This window comes from Mugil cephalus, chromosome 18 (genome assembly GCF_022458985.1).
Source record: "Mugil cephalus isolate CIBA_MC_2020 chromosome 18, CIBA_Mcephalus_1.1, whole genome shotgun sequence".
In the NCBI taxonomy this organism is placed as follows: domain Eukaryota; kingdom Metazoa; phylum Chordata; class Actinopteri; order Mugiliformes; family Mugilidae; genus Mugil; species Mugil cephalus.
The window spans coordinates 19,227,441-19,246,278 of record NC_061787.1 but is presented as its reverse complement, the minus strand read 5'-3'; the positions used below and the strand labels follow the sequence as shown (position 1 = coordinate 19,246,278).

The 18,838-nt window shown below is 42.1% G+C and overlaps 2 protein-coding genes across 8 annotated transcripts in view; both read left to right on the top strand.

The window, feature by feature from the left end:
* Positions 1-921: 921 nt before the first annotated feature.
* On the top strand, positions 922-8,399 carry LOC125024405 (cAMP-responsive element modulator-like). Of its 4 annotated transcripts, none has more exons than XR_007114749.1 (7): positions 922-1,050; positions 1,518-1,696; positions 2,227-2,394; positions 2,799-2,942; positions 6,472-6,616; positions 7,199-7,355; positions 7,455-7,603. XR_007114749.1 is itself a non-coding variant. In XM_047612138.1 (7 exons), exons 1-6 carry the CDS (start codon positions 938-940, stop codon positions 7,597-7,599), a joined length of 894 nt encoding a protein of 297 aa, XP_047468094.1. In that variant the 5' UTR covers positions 922-937; the 3' UTR covers positions 7,600-7,629; positions 7,838-8,399. The 4 variants fall into 4 exon arrangements, 3 of the variants coding, with proteins under 3 accessions (XP_047468094.1, XP_047468093.1, XP_047468096.1); XM_047612138.1 differs by lacking the exon at positions 7,199-7,355 and adding an exon at positions 7,838-8,399 and having other exon boundaries at positions 7,455-7,629; XM_047612137.1 differs by lacking the exon at positions 7,199-7,355 and having other exon boundaries at positions 7,455-8,399.
* Positions 8,400-10,250: 1,851 nt separating this feature from the next.
* ccny (cyclin Y) overlaps positions 10,251-18,838 on the top strand; it is a 38,003-nt gene continuing 29,415 nt past the window's right edge. For all 4 annotated transcript variants that reach the window (XM_047568211.1, XM_047568209.1, XM_047568210.1 and 1 more), the window contains exon 1: positions 10,251-10,972. In XM_047568211.1, coding sequence (XP_047424167.1) covers positions 10,819-10,972 — 154 coding nt within the window. In that variant the 5' untranslated portion in view covers positions 10,251-10,818. The remainder of the gene's footprint in view (positions 10,973-18,838) is intronic.

Sequence of the window (18,838 nt, the reverse complement as noted above, 5' to 3'; positions counted from 1 at the left end):
GCGGTATGAACAAGCAAAAAAATGACACTTAAACATTCTTTTGCTCTTTACGGCAGTAATTTTTCTTTAATAGCAATTCGGTTTTACATCATTTGCAGAGGTCACGTCGATGTCTTCCCGAATAAGACTAAATCCAAACTTATCCAAGTCCCAAGCACACCCATATAATGGTGGTATAGCCCAAAACTACGGAAACTCGTAGGAGTGTCACAAATGCAACCAAATACTTAAATAGACTTGTTAGACCAGGGACCATTTTAGGGTCAGAGTTTTACCTGAGCTTTAATGTCAAACTACAGCGTTCATTGTGGAAGTGCAGCTGGATCAGTCTGCTTGAGAAAGAGCTCCGCTGCCCCTCTAATGTTTGGTGTAGTGGATGGGATGGACTGTCCACGATGGAAAGCAGTTTGTCCTGTCCCTCAGACAAACGTCTCCAACTCCCAACAGGATCACATGTCCAGCCTTTCGGATCAGTTTGTTGATCCTAGTGATGTCCTTTTTTTGCCGGTACTGCTCCCCCAACAGTCCACAGCAAAGCATAGGGCACTCACAACAACATTCAACCTTCTGTGAATTATATTCATTATTTAATCGTTACTCTTTTGTGGTTTTATTTTTTTTTTTTCACTTTGTTATATATGTGAAAGCTTCGTATACATCTACAGCTAAGTGAGGCAGTGAAGTGGTTCTAAGTGTTACATATTTTTCGAGCAGATAGTTGTCCGAGGGAGTACATGACTAAATAAATAAATAACAATAAAAATTGGGTTTTCTGTATATCTTATGTCGTGAATCTATTCTACTATTCTATTCTACTATTCTACTAAAAAAAAAATAAAAAAAAGTAAAAAAACAACAACAAACGCTTCCTTCTGATATCGTTACCATAGAGACATTTCAACCAATCAGAATCGCCAAAAAGAACTGGCAATGTTCGATGGGGAAAAAGGGGATTTTATATGACACTAAAACACGATTTGTAGTACATTACCAGTCTATTGATAACTTTAGTTTATTATATTTTCATGATTATCGGGTGTGCAAATTAATGTGAGTACTGTGCTAACACACTATAGCATTTTGCTAACAAGTTATTTACTATTTTGCTATTTAAACATAGCTAGCTAAAATTTCAGTTGGCTACCAGCTTATCATTATCATGTAAGTTTCTAGGTAACCATCCTTTGCTGATTGTTACACATTTGCATAGTTTAACACTTTTATGACGGCGGCTAGTTGTGTCAGGTATTTAAGGTCAAAGTTTGTAATTCCAGTTTTACAGACACTTGCACGACTGTTACTGCGTGAAACAATACCAATGATTTATTATGAGGAAACTTGTCCATCTGACAGACTGCTTTGGTATTGGGAAGATAAACTCGTTAACTAACACGTTATATTTAATATGCAAAGCAGTTTAAAGAGGCGATGTTGTAATTAGTTTCAGCCATGAAGCAACTCCCATTTAACTTTCAGATCGTGCCCAATGTTGGCTCTAATCTCCACTGTCTCGTCAGGCCACACATGGAGACCCCGCCTAAATCACAAGACCAGGCTGAACAGCACGACGGGCAGCAGGCCCTGCCGTTGCCTGTCATGCTGCCGAGGTTGAAGACAGAGGAGAAGATGCAGCCACGTGCATTTGTGCCCTGTATGCCTACCCACGTTTACCAGCCGACCACCTTCAACCAGTCCTGTAAGCATGTCAGAAGGCACATTTACCTGCGCGCCTCGCACAATCGCAACTTCTCTCCAGCCATTCAGCACCAATAACAACAGGCGCAACGTCCAATCTGTTGTGATCTTCACCAACTCCTGAAGCAAAAACTGAAAACTTAATGTTTCTTGACGTATTACCAACCATTACCGCTGTTTAATACTTCAGATTCTTGGAGGCAAGGTCGTTATTATTCATAGTCGGTGTGTTACCAACAGTAGATGGCGGCTGGCACGCCCATTTCAGAGAAGCCAACTTACCTGATCAAGGTAATGGTAGACAAGCAAACCCCATAGATAGATAGATAGATAGATAGATAGATAGATAGATAGATAGATAGATACTAGGGTGAGTGGGTATCTTATATAATCCCTCGTCAAAGAAACTAAACTACATCTTTCATATGTGATGGGAGCTAAAGTCCTAAAGAGCCTGTATATAAAAAAAGGGGGGGTATTAAGCGTATTCTCTTTAAATTTCCTTGACATTTTCACGAGTTTCCTTCACAGTTGGGTATTTTCAAGGAGGCTCCTTCATGTTCCTGCCCAATGGGACACAGAATCTACCATCTAAAGACATGCCTGCGAAAACACCACAACCTTCGTCAAGCACCAGCTCACAGAACTATGTGGAGAAGCACAATTACGCACAACGCTACTGTGTGCCCCCAACGGCAGGTAACGCTTTATTTCCAGACGTGCATTTTAAGTGGCACAGCAAAAGGTTTTTTTAAAAAAACATCACGATTCTTAATCTCTTGGTCCTTTACGTGGAGTTTGCCCCTTCTCCTACTGTTTGTGTAGTTTCTCTGGGTGCAGTTTATTACTTACCTATTAGAAGATAAGCCTTTTCAGAGCCAAGCCATTCCTGTTGTTGTTGACTATAACCAAATCAATGATAAAAGAGAACAGAGAAGTAGTCCCACATTACGTAAACACACGTAATGTGGCAAACAGAGACAGACAGTAAAGCGTACTTGTTGACACAATCACAGGGTTGTGTAAAAAGACCAATCTTTTACCAAATTATTTTGACCAGTTATTATTTCCATTTTTACCAACCCGTTTGAATTGGTTTCAAGGTTGTCCCCAGTTCCTGCCAGACTGGACACAGAACTGGCCACCGATGTCTACACCACAAACACCACAGCCTCCGCTCAGAGGTCCTGAGTACAACAGGGGTGCTGTGAATGTCCCACAGAAGAATTACACACCAGCACTGCCAGGTAGCTCCTAATAATCAGTCCCACCACTAAACAGGTGAAACGGCGAGGAGGGTTCCTCTCATCATCTCTGTAAATGTCAGAGGACACACCGGATTCATCAGTGATTATTTGAGCACATGTTTACTTTGCAGCTCACCACATTCTAAAATATTTCATTTCCAGGGAATCTCTAGTGATAATCTCCCTTAAGCGAGGAGGAGATTTTAATCACTCCACTTGTCTTTATATGTTAGACCGTTGAAAAAACATGGAAACTTATCAATTCTCTCAAAAGGACATACAAGGTAAAACAACGTTTACGTTACAAGAATAATGGTCTAGTATTTTTGGTTAAAATATGCTCATCAGGGAGGGGATGCTGACAAAACTATTGATTCAAAAAAGAAAGACTCTAGTACTAGACTCTACTAGTACTGTAGTAAAACAAAACCAATAGGTTTAATAAACACAAGGAAGTATAGATATATACAGATGCCCTACAACAAAACAAACAAAAATAAATAAAATGTTAAAGGATAAATTAAAATATACACGGTATTTCTGACTTTTGCACTAAACTAACAAAGCTGCATATTTACTCTGAAGGATTTGTTGTCACTCAGGTACAATTAATCAAGTTTTGTACTTGAAAGTACTTTTCTTTCTTTACTATTAACATTCAACTGTACTTATACCACTGTGTGCATTGGACAGCTAGAGTAACTAACTAGACGTCACATTCTCATCAATATATTAACTGACAGTTCGTATGAGATGTTAGATTTGGAAAGCTCACAGGAGCCGCTTGCATACTCAATGTAAGTACTTACTTTTGATTCTTTAAGACATTTATTGCTCAATGCATGACATAACACAAGTATTGCATTGGTACATTGGTTTTGCTGCTATCACTTAAGTCAAGACTTCCTCGAGCGCTGACCAAGTGCCCCCTCGAGTGGTTGAGAAATTACATCGAGCATATCGAGCGTTTGTTCCTCTGCAACGCCTGCAGAGGGAGCCAGATTCTCCAGCTTTGGTGTGAAATGAAGCAGTCGCTGTTGCTGCAACAGAAGCTACAAATGAATACACACACTGACTTAATTAGGAAGCTGTATCAGTAACTTTTCTTAATAGTGTTATTTTGCGATTTCATTTCATATACCAGTGATTTTGTTCTGCAGGTCTTAGTATTGTGGTCATAACGGTCTAAACAGTATGAAAAACAGTATAAAAGTCTTCTCTTTTTTTACAGTGACTAGAACCAGATACAACGTTTTGATTTATAACAATGAAAAACCGAAGGAAAAAGGCACTCCATGTTAGCAAGTATTACGTCTGCAGAATGACGTATTAATTATTGAAGAATTTCCGTGTTTATCGAACTCCCAAATAATCTAACTCTCGATTGACTGACTGTCTTCCACAAGCCGTGGGAGCTGACGGAGAAGCTCCAGTCTGCGTGCAGAGGAGAAATTCCGTTCTTGAGACAAACTGCAGAGCCCCTGACTCATAGAAGGGGGGAGAGAGACAGGGAGTTAGAGCAAAGCACACTGTTGACATCAGGAGGCACAGTGATGTCATGGTGATGTCAGTGCCTCTAATTGTAAATTGCACACACTGCCTGGCTGCTGGCTGTGGTCACGTTTCAGTGAGGGTGAAGACTCTGAAGGGGACAGTTTCTCTGGGAGAACCTGGGAGTAGATACATGATGGCTGTAACTGGGGATGAGACAGAAACAGGTATGTCTTTTTTTGGTCTTTTGCTGTCTAAACATACTTTCTTTACATTGAGGTTGAAATATGAATTTAGGAATCACTCAGGTGATAAGTAAGGGAACTGACATTTGCAGTGAGTTGAGCATCGGAGTGGCAGAAAGTGTGCTTATTGTGACATTGGATTTTCGGATGTACGGATTTCTGTGACTTTTTTTCCCCCCCAAATTTTAAAATATTAATAACTTCACAAACATCACAAGCAGACTCCTCTTAAGGAAGTAGCAATGGGCGATAAATATTATTCTCATTTTCTGCTCAGCCTAGTTTGCTCAGAAACATTTTCACAGGCTCCGCTTGTGCACGTCTCTCTCGTTCCCTCTCTCTCTCTCTCTCTCTCTCTCTCTCTCTCTCCACTCCTCCTCTCATTCCGCCTCTCTCTTCTATCTCTCTCCCTTTCTCCGTGAAATGCCTCTCTGCCCACTCAGAGCACATAGCAGCAGTGGCTGACGTCACTGCTTTTCCTGGAACAGGCCCCCCAGCAGAGCCGCGTAGATGCGAGGGCAGCGAATAAGATGTGCGTTGACGTCAGCCGGTGGCCACGCTGCGATCGCATGCGGCTCCTTTTGCAATACCAACATATCGCAAGAATTAATCTGCGGCGTATCGTGATATGTGGCCCAGAGAGTTGTGCAGCACTGGCACTGAGCATACAATGAACAGAAGGAGAAGCAGATAAAAAGGGCACGCACTCCCTCTCTCCGTGTGAACTGCTTTCTCTTGCACTGACTCACACACATTCGATTGTTTTATATCAAACTACGTGGGGTTCAGTCACTCGTACTCTCATTGTTTATGTTTGTTGTTTTGCCCTGCGTTCCTCTGAATGAGCATGTGGTAAAAGATTCGAGTTTAAGCAGCAGTTGCTTGGAAAAGTTTCAAAGCAGTTATAAAACAATGTTCACTAATTAAAATGATCAAAACTAGTTACAACACACACTCCCTCCCCAGTTCATTTCCAGTGAAAACAAATGCATGCCAGTATAACAGCCCTGCACTAAATCTCCCCTCATGACTCATCTGATGTTCAGTTTGTGTTGAAACAGCGTCAGAGACGTGAATCTACTGGATGGCCATTTTGGAGGACTGAGTTTGTGGTGCTGTTAAACTGGATTGAATTAAACAGATGATTCTGTTATTTACTCTAGCCCACTGGCTGAAATGGTTTGGCAGAATAAAAGAAACACGTGTTTGTGGAACACAAATCAACAGCGCTACCAAATGAAAACACAGTTGAATCAACAGCTCTCTCAGGTATTTGAAACAGGTGGCAAATATCATGACCTTTAACAAGCTAAGATTTAGATTTATAATAGAATGCTTTCAATTTCACTTGTGTACCTAATGAACTGGCAAGGGAGTGCAAGCAACAATTGGCTCAAGTAGAATATGAAGAAATACAAATGCTTCTGTATTTGTGACGTAAACAAATTGGATCCCATGAAAAAAGTAAAATTATTGAATTAAAAAAAACTTAAATTGCAAAATTCTATGCTAATAACATGAGCTTAAATGAATATATTTGATTGGTCAGGTTAGCATAAACACAAATGTTATGTGTGTGTGTGTGTGTGTGTGTGTGTGTGTGTGTGTGTGTGTGTGTGTGTATTTTTGTATATATATTTTTGTATGTATATATTTTTTTTGTTGTGCAGCTCCAGCATACACACTCCAGTGTATAAGGCATTTTCTTTACATGAGTAAAGAGTCAGTTTAGATTAGTTCAATGGAAATCCAATTTAGTAAACAGTCTCACGTGACGTTTTGTGTCTCTGCAGGCTCTGCTGCTGACATGAGTAGCTGCCAGCTGCGTAACACCACCTCCAGCCTCCCCCACGGGGCAGCAGGGGTCGGGGATCCTAGCTCTCAGAAGCCTGTGGAGGAAGTCTTACAGAAGAGGGAGCTCCGCTTAATGAAGAACAGGTACAGAAGACCGCTCCCATTCACCAGGTTGGACATCTGCGACCAGGGATGGATGGATGGATGGATGGATGGATGGATGGAAGGAAGGAAGGAAGGATACTTTATTTATCTCGTGGGAAAATTAGACTCCAGTCCATGGAGCAGGATAGAGACAGCAGCCTGTCGCTGAACGAGCTTCTCTGTCTGACTATGGTGATGTGTAGAGGGGTGGTAGACATCATATAATACATAGTCCACTATCAGTCACGCTCCACTGGATGTATTCACTTTTGGAGCACATTTGCAATCTCTTTTCCAGTGTGCAGTGACTCAAACATCTAAATAACAATGGACGACAATAAGTCCACGTAATAATAAGTAATAAGTCAAAGCCTGTCATCAGTTCACCACATGATCCTCCTCCATCCAGGCTGTTTATCTGTTAATTCTCAGGTTGTGTGTTATCCGCTCTGTAATGTATGTTTAGAGTGAGTTGGCTCACATGACAGAGGACTCATGTTTCCATGTTTGTGGATGACTCTCATTTACTGGTGAGGTAATTGATTACTCTGCTTTTGACATGTTTTTTTTTCCTGTCTCTAGAAGACTGTGGGGCTTGTTGTGTTTGTTGTAAATAACTTCACGTCAACAAATCCTGACTTCATCCTTCCTTGTCTGTCCACATGGTGATACTCGTTTCTTTAATTTATGATATCCAACTCTTTTGGGCGAGTCCTTTGTGCTAAGTCCTGTCCTAAAGGTATCTAATGTCTTCTTTCTGATTTACGGTTGTAGCGCGTTCTCTGTTGAGTCTGGGAGAGGAGCCAACATGTTAAGGATTTGTCATTGCTGCTTCCAGGGAAGCTGCCCGGGAGTGTCGACGGAAGAAGAAGGAATACGTCAGATGTCTGGAGAATCGCGTGGCCGTGCTGGAGAATCAAAACAAGACTCTAATAGAGGAGCTCAGAGCCTTAAAAGACATCTATCGACACAAAGTCGAGTGATTGCTCCGACTGCGCGGGGGACAGCGTCAGGTCTGTTCCTGCGGTGTGTCTTGGGGACTCCGCTTCTGCGCACTCGCACAAAACACTCCTTGTTCTTGCTGTTAAATGTGTTTACACGATGATGTCAATGTCTCAGGCTCTGAATTATCCATGCAGCACCGCCAGGAACAAACAAGAACCCTGTTTCGGATCAAGCCTTTCTACTATTATTATGAGGAACTTATGTCCCTTTGCACAGGCAGGCCTCAGGGAAGGGATGTGAGGACCACCTGCAGAGTTGCGACGCCTTTCTGGATACGGAGAATCAGATGCTAAAGCTCCAGCTGCGGAAGCTGAACATATAAATAATAAACCCTGGATTTGTCACAAATTCCTTTGCTGCCGTCAGCGCGCTGTATTTTCCATCCTTTCTGAGCAGTTCCAGAATTTGGCTTGATTGAAAAAGCATTTTGTAATGGTCTTTGTTCAGGGGGAAGAAGCTTCCAGAAACCTAATAATCATCAGGGCTTGGTGTAGTTTATATTACATGTCATTCAGCTTCCAAAATCCTGATGTTAGCAGAGACATATGACCCCTGTTCCTCTCTCATTCATCCTTTCACATTTAATGTAGAGACCTAGCAGGACGTTGTGCATTAAGTCAGTGGCAGTAGTATTTATTTTGTCAGGTTCGCCCCATTATTAACTCACTGTTGCTGTTTTAATAGCCGTTTAAAATCACAGGATTGTTTCTACTTCCATAAAGCTCTTGTTCCGTCTCTTTGCTGTCATCGCACGCAATAAATTGAGAAGACTTACGCATTTCGGCGTGTGAGCTCATTTGATATTATCTAGAGCGATGATAAGAAGGGAGACGTCGGGGCACTTACACGCTGGGGTTCTATCAGGAGCAGCCAATAAAGCTTTTATCGCTGGGCCTCAAAGTCTCAACCTTGAGCTTCTTGCTCAGAACGCAGAGTGCTGTCCTTTGTCTTGATAGCAAGGACTGTCACTGACGGAGCAAAGCCACTACTCCTCTGTCATCTCCTCCCTTGCCTCATCTTGCTTTCACAACAAACCAGAACAGCTAAAGAAAGACAATATATAATAATACTAAAGTGGGAGTGTTGCTGATAGAATGAATTTTGTGCTTCTGCAGCAATTGCATGCCCCTCGAGACCGGGAAACAGAAACAACAGAGGAAGGAATCCAACACCACTGAGGCTTGCCTTGCACCTGGGCCTGTTATGAAACCTTATTCCTGTCCAGCCTGTAACAAAAACACAGGCAGCTTCCACCCTGACGGAGACAAAACTACAGGAACAGGAAGTATGGTTTGTTGGGGGTTAAATAATGCATTTGGAACCACGGAATACAAGGGAATTTAATCTTTGCCTCCCGCAAAAGAACCAGACAAAGTAGTTTGTAATGATGGAGGCACTTTAATTCAAACTTCCCCAATCCTGACAAAGAGGTTTCCACATGTTGCACTTCAAATCTACACAAACCTATATATATATATTTGAAGTTTTAAGAGTTTTAAGATAAACCAGAGGACTGAAGTGATCAGAAGGGAAATATCTCTTCCTAAAATAGATTTTCAATGATAAAACGCAGTGCATCTGCAGCACCAGCAGGCTGCACCACAGCACCAGGAATGATCACTTCAACCAAGGCACTCATGCGAATAAATAAATAAATAAAAACCTCCTCTCATTCCTCAGTGGCAGTCTGAGACACCACATTGATTCTTGCGTCAAGGCAAAAATCTGAATGGATTTGTCAGCTGCTCTGGATTCCACTTTGTTTACGGTTACCTCTGCTGGTCCCACCAAATCCCACAGACAGATTTAAATATGAGCACCCATTTTTATTTTCTGTCACAGGGAAAGCAAAACCCTTGCAGTGGATCTGCCAGCCACCAGTCAAGACCAAATAACACATGCAATATTAATGTCATGTGTCTCATGGTTATGGCCATAAACAGGGATGGAAAGAACTGTTTTGGCAAAAATGTATTCCTCTATGTTCTTAGTTGATTTATTTATTAGTGTAGAGGCCTACTGATGAATTAATAATAGTCTTCTGATATTAAACTGAATTTTTGAGGCAGCCTATTCTATTGTATTTCTATTTATTACCACTAGAGTTACCACCCACTTGAACCGGAACCTTTTTCCATCACAACCACAACGGTGAGGGTTTTTTAAAAGATGCATTTACGTGCTTGTCAGACAAAAAAAAAACGTATTTTTTCATTTTTTTTATATATACATTTAAGGACATGGGTGGGAATTATGCTATCGGTTTTGTGTGCGTGTCTGTGTCAGTCTGCATCCTGCTGGCATCCAGGTGTGTCATTGCTATAGGGGTGGGGGTGCCTGGTCTGATCCAGGTAGGTGCTGCACGTCTAAGTAACCTCCGCACAAATGAATGGCAGGTCCGAAAGTTTCCCAGCAGAACATTGAAATGTCACAAGATGGTCTATGTTAGGTCAGAAAAGTCACACTGATTGCAAACAAGATCCGGAATTTCTCCCTACTAACTACGCTTAATTTGCACGTGCTTCATAATGTAGACATTTTCTTTCGTGCGCGTAAGCGCGAAGGAACGGGTTAGGGTAAGCCCGCTGCCTTTGTAGAAAATCCGACTTTCTAGGGAGCACTTGAAGGCAACACGGCAGCGGATGTAGCAGCAGCAGCGGTCTACAGTACACTGGCAACCATGTAGCGTTGAGAGCAAAAAAAAAGAAATTAACAACCTTCTCCAGTAGCAGCTAACTGTAAAATGTGCCCATCTTCACTCATGTCGCATGAAAGTTAACCGTGCGTAAAAAAAAAATGTGTTTCTGAAGAAAACCGGACGCTCGGGAACAGGAATTACAAAGGCGAGGGAAGTCGACAGTGAAACCGAAGCCTGTAAATACAGAGGCTCTATCTGCACCCTCGCCCGGAGGTTTGGAAGGAAAGGGGGGCAAGTCGGGCTGCTCTTCTCGTCTATCCGCCCGTTTCTTTCTTTCTTTTTCCTCTTCTTTCTTTTTAATGGCTCCACTCGGGCAGCCCAGCGCGTTTTAGGACGGGAGAGAAGAAGGGCGTGTGACGCTAACGGATACCGGGGCCAGCTCGCCTGCTTGTCCGCGTTACCGCCCCGTTCTCCCTCTTTCACTGAACATTACGGTAAAAAGAAAATAAGGGTTCTCGCTGAAAAAAAACAAACAACAGCAACAACAGCATCTTGCAACATGGGGAACACGACCTCCTGCTGCGTGTCGTCGAGCCCCAAGCACCGGAGGAGCAACCACTCCAGGCTGGAGCCCTACCGGCCGGAGCCGGAGCTGAGCCGCGAAGACACGGGCTGCAACCTCCAGCACATCAGCGACAGAGAGAACCTGGACGGTACGATGCCTTTAAGTTAGCATTATACAAGACACAACGCATTTATCACTTATATTATTTATACATTTTATTAACATTATGATGAACTTATTGGCAGCTCTCCAGTGTGGTTTATCGTTCTGTAAATAACCATATAGCCCATATATTTACTCAGATGTTGCAAGCTCTCATTGTCTATTAATGCATTCGCCTGCAAAGCGCATATTCACCGGTTACACCACACATCAGGCATAACATTATGACCACTAACAGGAAAAGAGAATAACATTGACCGTCTTGTGACAATTCAGTGTTGTGCCTGGAAACTTTTTGACCTGGCGTTCATGTAGACATGTGCTACCACCCAGCCTGACACAGGCACACACTGACAAAAACTTTAGGAAGAACTAAAAACATGAGGACAGCACAAGGTGTTTACCTGGCCGCCAGATTCCCAACTGGTCCCCAACAGATCAAGTATCAGTGGTATGATCCACAGAGGCCCTTCCCCTCAACCCATAGGACCCTAAGGCCCCCCACTAACAGCATCCTGTTACCAGACACCACAGGACACCATCAGGACGCCCATGTCCATTCTCTGATGAGTTACACCTGTTTTGGAGGCACACAATAATAGGAAAGTGGTCATAATGTTATGCCCAGTTGATATCAGTCACTGCACTGTGGGCCTCCTCTTTTTTATTATCAGCTTAGGGCAAATCATCTCCAATCTAGTCAATGTCTCCAAACTGGGATGCAAGAGCTCCAAAAGTAGTAAAAGTGTCCACGTTAAGCAGCGTCTCTCTTTAGGTGCGCTTTAATCTTCTATTCTTATACTCTTTGACATTCATAAGCTTCCCCTACAAAGCCCAAGGGTCTGAATTCTTTCTTAATGCTGGACCTCCATCCCTCCTCGTCGCGTCTGTGAGAGGTTGCGTGAGGATGGGGACAGTGTGTTGGAGTGTTAATGTGTTCCAGTGGGAGGTGATGCAATAATGACTGGGTGTCCATTCGTTTCCTGTCGGCGAGCTGGGTGTGAAATGACCGGTGCTGGTTCAGCTCTCATTAACACCAGTACAGTCACGCTGTACGTATGCGCTCTGCGCTCAGGGGAAGGAAGCCACCGGCCCGTGAGGTTGTCGAGGTTGAGTCAACACAATGAGGAGTGAAATTGCTTTTGGCCGTTCAGTCACCGAAGCGCTATTAGAGTTTTGACAGTTTTATCTGCTTTATCAGGGTTTAACACAGTCTCAAATGTCCACTGGAATCCCCAGTCCCCAGTGAAGATACTGACTCCAGCATGCCATCAAAGTTAGGACATTAACAATAATGCTTGAAGAAAGGTACCAGAAAGTATGAAACATTCACAGGAAGCAGCCCTTAATGAAAGCAGCTCTCTCAAACACCCTTCCAGGTTGGAGCTCAGTTCCAAACCTGGCATCGCAGTGTTCTCGGAGTCAACATCATGGCTTTTGCCATGCAGTCATGGCGTAGTGGATACAAATAAGGCTTCACAGGCTGGTTTGATGTCTGTCAAAATCAGGTCAAAATGCCACTTGGATCTGTGTCTGTCTCAGTTTCCCTGCCATGACAGATTTCTTCCTGAAGCTACGTTGCTCAGTCTGAATGATGTGCTTCATAAAAGGCCAGTCAACCTCGCCATGCTCCTCCCTGTGAGCTCTGGGATTCCTGCAGCTAGTAATCAGGGAAGCCTCAGTCAGCCTCTGAACTGTGCCTTCATCAGCAATTTTATAAATAATGGGTCATATGAGCATTGGCTTTTATGGGTTTTAATGACCAATAGGATGATTACGCTGTATTTCCAGACTGGAGCATCCAAAAGGGAGAGATTTCTGCTTTGATTTACACCCATTTTCCACTGATCATTCTGATCTGGGTTTTGGTCTTTATAGACAAAAAAAAAAAAGTGGCTCAGACATCATTTCACTCTAGGTTACTTCATTCAGTTTCCCTCTGGGATCCAAAAGCAATCCCAGGCCAGATGGGAAATATACTCTGTGTTGCCTGCAGAATGATTAGGGTCTGCCAAGGGGTTTCCTTGTGGCTGGTGGCTGGAATACCTCAACGAGAAGGTGTGAAAGGGGCACGTTAATCAGGCGTCAGAACCACTTTAACCAGCTCCTCCCCGTAAGATGGAAAAAACTTTACTCCCGCATCCGATCTAAACATGCTGGGAAAGAATATATCTGCGTGCTGGTGTGTCGGCGTAAATCTGGAATTCACGCCACTGAAACTCTGGTTGAGTTTCACAATGCCGAGTGGAACCCAGTGGCTAATGGTTGAGTGGAAGCTAATAAATGTCAGTTACTTTCACTGAAATGACTGCAACACAGAGAGAAGGCATCTGAATTGATGATTTGTGTGAGGATGAACAAAGAAATGTACTTTGGACTAATCATGGCCACCGTGGTCTGCATGATTGTAATACGCACTTACATTTTTGGTGAGTAGTTTTGCGTGTCGGGTTCCAGCATAGACACCATACGAGTGCAACTAACAGTAGTCAATAAACAGCATTGTAACAGTAATATTTGCCATTAGGAGAAGCCAGGCACCAACAAATGTTAAATCTTTACCTCTCTTTACCTCTTTTTGGAATAGAGTTTAGCTTTACCAACTAGATGATTAAACAATTAGCTAATCAGAAGCAAAGTGTAAAATCTCGGGCTGTTTCTGACAATTTGAAGGCACCAAATAGGGCTGAACCTTGGATTGATTCATCAAGGCAGTGACCTCAAGATGAATCAAAAGTTGTAGTTGGAGAAGAGGTCGAAAGGGCCAACAAATCCTAACACAAAGCCTGGTATTGTGCCCTTTTTTGAGTAGATAGGAAAGGGAAAACAGGTTTCAAGCTGGTTGTCAGTGTTTGTCCCGAGCTGTTTACACTGGTCTTTAAGAAAACAAGCCTTTGACCCTCTGTCGCCGGCCCTCTAATAGCATTCCACAGTCAGAAGACTCCTCTGTGTGTCCTCAGCTTTGTCCAAGGAAATGAGCACATGTGAAAAGTAACCATGCCCAAGCCTTGCTACAGTTCAACCTTAAAATGTGAACAGTAAAAGAAGGAGATCATGTTGTGCAAGGAGATTACGTATCTCGGGTTAGGGTTAGTCTCAAATCACACCTGTTTTATTTGATTTGGTTTGCATACGCTGCATATACTGCACCCTCTTGTTTCCTTTGAGTGTTTATCTGCGTAACCCTGCGTTCATTGAGCTCGTGATTGAGAAAAAAAAAGAAGAAAATAGCCATGTGAACTGCCTACAGCGATGACGACACACGCGCACGCTCCAAACCAAATACACACACACACACACACAGTCCTCATTGAGCGGCCTCCTCAGGGCCCATCAAGTGGCCCCTTTCACAAATCAGCAGTGTAATCTGATTTGCTCGCTGTCTATACATTCCAGTTTCACCACATACATATAAATGAGCTACATTTATGTTTCCCCTGATGACGTGTTCATCTCAATCTACGCCTGTTTGTGTTCATTCTGTTTGTGCTCGTGGTAAAAGTCAGCAGTCTCTTGACTGCGTCAGCTAACACACATATACAGTCTCTGATCGTAGTTGGGTTTTAATGGTTGCAACACAGAGGTTAAGTAACTGATTCCCAAAGGGAGGAAATCACTTGTGAAACGCTCCAGCTGTCTGGTCAGAGTTGTTCCATGGCTGTGCAGATTTCAGATGATTTCCTGTTTAAGTGCATTTAAATTGAAATGAAAATACATGTTTTTTTATATTTCTGGCACATCATTTCTACGCATGTCTCTCAGTGGGTGGACGAGCACTTAAAATCCACCCATCCTTCTTTCCCCTGCACAGCATCTGCTCAAATGTCTTGTGTCTTTTCTGTGTTGCAGTGATTTCAGTGAAAGTAGTAACTGTTGATTGGCATTTATTATTTTCAGCTCCAATAAGAGTGGCTCCGTTCCCATTGCTGTTGTATGAAGTACACAGAGAAACTCTGCGCGGCTAAAGATTGGTTTATACTTATGTAACAACGCGGAGCTGGTGCTTTTATACCTGTGTGCTACTGTGTCGGCACCGTTCTCTAAAATGCTGCTGAGGCGATGGACAGCCCATGCTGGAGCTGACGTTAATAAAAGTGGATCACCAGTAACTTTCAGTGAAATTACTGCGATACAGGAAATACAGAGGATGTCTGAGTAGATGGTGTGTAGTAGATGGACAAGAAATTTTCTGCTTGTCCAGCTGCTGAGACACATGAATTAAGAAATGCATGTTGGACGGAGTGCTCTGCATTGATGCAGTGCATAATTACATTTCTGGGGCAGTGCAATTCCAGCAAAGGTGTCCGGTACACCTTAGATTCATAGTTCATAGTTATGCCTCGTGTACAGCAGGCATAGAAGTGAGTCATTAGTAGTTTCCTTCCTCTGACACTCTGTCACCTTACCTCATGTTTACATGTGTAATGTATTTGTTTTGTTGTACTTTGACAGTATATTTTGTTTGCATCTATGGAGACTTTAATGTGCATTTGTACATTTGCTGTGGTAAAGACAGTAATGCTACTGACCACTTTGAACTTTGTTTAATTTAAGTCTATTTGTTAGCAAAGCATCTGTCGATTTAAGGTGCGCGCCTAAGTTTTCTGCTTGCACTTTTAACCTTTTTAAAAGTCCTCTTAGTGCTCGGCCACTACAGCATTCCTCACACGGGCAAGGCATTATGGGATATGCAGGAGACAGATGGCAAGAGGCACTTTTTTTTATTATTACTTTCGAATGGTGGCCACTCGTTTTGAAGACCGCGTCCGTCATTGATTCAGCACGCACCCATACACGGTGCACCGATCTCTGCCCAGGAGAGATTAGCATTTCTGCTTTTCCGCGTTAACCACACCCACTCCCCGTGTCTGACCAATCACAGAATAGTTGCCGAACACCACACGAGAAAAAAGTTCTGTCCGGTTGATGTGTCGAGAACAAGCTGCGAGGACAAACTTGTTGCTTCTTAATCGGTATAGACAAGTTGCACTTGGACTTGAATGTAAATTTAAAGGAATGGGAGAAAAAAACAATAAGAGCCATAAGACATCTGACTAAAACACAAGATTCTTTTCAGTGCTCTGAACGTGGAAGAAGAATAAAAGTGAGATGGGCGACATGGGCGATAATGATTAGACATGGTTATTTCTCACTGTAGTCTACATGCATGTTAACACTACTAGACTTAAAATGAGAAGGGGGTTCTTTGCCATTCCTAGAGCCTCCAAATCAGCAGCTGAGCTATTTTTAGCCTAATTTGATCAGAGAACGTTGTATCGTTGCATTGCAGCACAGCAGCTCTGAGTAGAACTGGCCCACACATGATGTCTCGGGAATTTAAAGAGAGGAGAAAGAAATATGGACGTCTCACCCTGTTTGGGTTTTACTTACCGCAGACATCTGTAAATGAGTGATGGCTCGAGGGCCAGCATTCGTCTCTGTCTCATCACTGTTAAAGTTAGTTATTTCTGGAGCATACGTGCACACATATTGATGAGTCTTGCTTGCAGGCTAATTGAAATCTGGACATGGATAATTCATGCCTGATGAGCCTGGGGAGTCTCCCAACTGCAAATTCCAGACAAGTTGACCTAGATCTATGAGATTTGACATTATTTACTTTTGATTGTTGGTGAAGTGAATAATGTTTTTCTTTTTTTTAATGTGCTTTGCAAATATGTACAAACTCAGTTGCTGACATTTTCTCCCCTTAACTCATAGCCAGTGGATTAATGTATAACTTCCTTACTGAAGATCGACATAATTACTAATGAGTATTATGAAAATGACACAAGTGCTATGAGCTAACGGCACAGTTTAGATTAAAAAAACAAAACAACAAACAGTTAGATTGTGATTAAAGATGATTTGTGAATTTATGGATTTAGTTTCCTTTTCCATTCTATGAGGTTTCAGCAGTAATGTGTGCGATGGCTGCAACATATAATATATTTACTGTGTGAGTTATTTTCCTGTTGAATTGATTCAGTGTTTGGTCTTTGAAAGCAAAACTGTTGACAGTTTGCTCTGGTGGTTGGAAGAAATAAGCTGGAAATCATTTTTATGATTTGGTATTTGTTCTTAATCATTATCAGATTTCTGTAATGAGTGAACTACTAACTGGCTGAACATATATCGTGCCATATATGTAAAATCACAATAGATTTATTGATCCCAGGAGGGAAATAATTATGTAACATCAACAGGATACAATAAATATATATACCAAATCAAAAAGCTTAAAGTTAAAAATAGGTCTTAAATGTTTGCAGTATTAAAACAAATAGATATGCCATGATATGTACCATTATATTTACAGTCAGAAGTAAGAATAAACATAGTATGTGAATAAATAAATAAACAGAGGTGGTACGTCCTGCAAGAAACTGTGCAAAATGGTAATATGGTATGATATGAGTGTGAAGTAGTAACAGAGTGAACTAACAGTACTGTATAGTCACACCTAGGGTCAATTTAGAGTCACCAATCAGCCTAACGAGCATGTCTTTGGAGCTGTGAGGAAACAGGAGTACCTGGAGAAAACCCACGCGAACACAGGGAGAACACGCAAACTCCACCCAGAAAGACCCGAGCTGGACTAATAGATTTTGCTCCTATCAGAATATGATTCTGGTAACATGAGATTTGGATTTCAGTAGGAGAATTGTTTCTGTATACAGAGGAAACAATAATTCTGAACACATTTAGATTCTCCTACAACCAATGTGACTATGCCGCCATGATTCTTTTGTCCACCATCCCATGAAGCCTGTCCAAATGAATGATCTGACTGGCCTAGTAGATGTTTTCATTTACCGTGGTTTAATCATCTCCCAGCAGAGCGACTCCAAAGGGATGTCTGAGCTGGCTTCCAGGCTAAAATCACAAGGCTTAGGTGTGAGAATGTTCATAATTAATTTCTGTAATGTAATCTAAAATCGTTCTGTGAGATACTCAACTTCAAGAAAGGACATTGGCCTGTGCTGACCAGAATAAAAGCATTCATGAATAATACATGGAGCAATAAGCGTTTGGCTAAACAGTAGAATTAATTGCGAAATGTCCTCCACTCACACTTTGGGTTAAGGACCCAAACCTTCAAATTAATAACACTTAAGTGTTGGTGGAACCACAGAAAAACTACTACATTTAACCGTTATTTATAGAGGAAAAAACTAATGAGGCAGCGATGATGTGTTGGGTTTGAAATGAGGCGTGATTGTCACTCTTTCAACCATCGTCAACACTGTATCGCTAATGATCTCACCATTGCCCTCTCCACCCATACTGAAGACAGCAGCCTCATGCAAACAGGGGTGGTTGTTGAAATGCATTTTGGGAAAATAGAGGCTTAAATGCGCAAGGCAGGTTCAGCAAGTGGGTTTACGATTGCGGTTCATGTATTATCCGTGGAATGATTTGTCTCACATTTTGAATGTTCCAAAAAACAGATTTGAATGTGGACTGGGAAGGGATTTAGAGGCATGAAGTGCATGTCTGTGTATGAACTTTAGAGACAGCTGAGAGCTGTTTTATGCTTAGGGAAGTGTCTCTTAGTTCCTTTATCACTTTCTTACTCGTGGCTTGTGTGGATCGTAATGCTTCTTCAAACCAGTCTGGTTCAGGTTTTCTGTGTTGGTACTGAGTGATATAGGCCAGCTTTAACCAATCCACATTACATGAAGTTTTTATTATTATGATGAAATTCCGTGTTTGCCTGGCTATAATATCACCTTTAGAGCACTAGTCACATATTAATCATTCATTGCTTTGTAGCTAACAGTTAGTTGCCCAACTAACCTTCTTGTACATCTTCCTCAGTGAAATGAACATTACATAAAAATATTTCTAT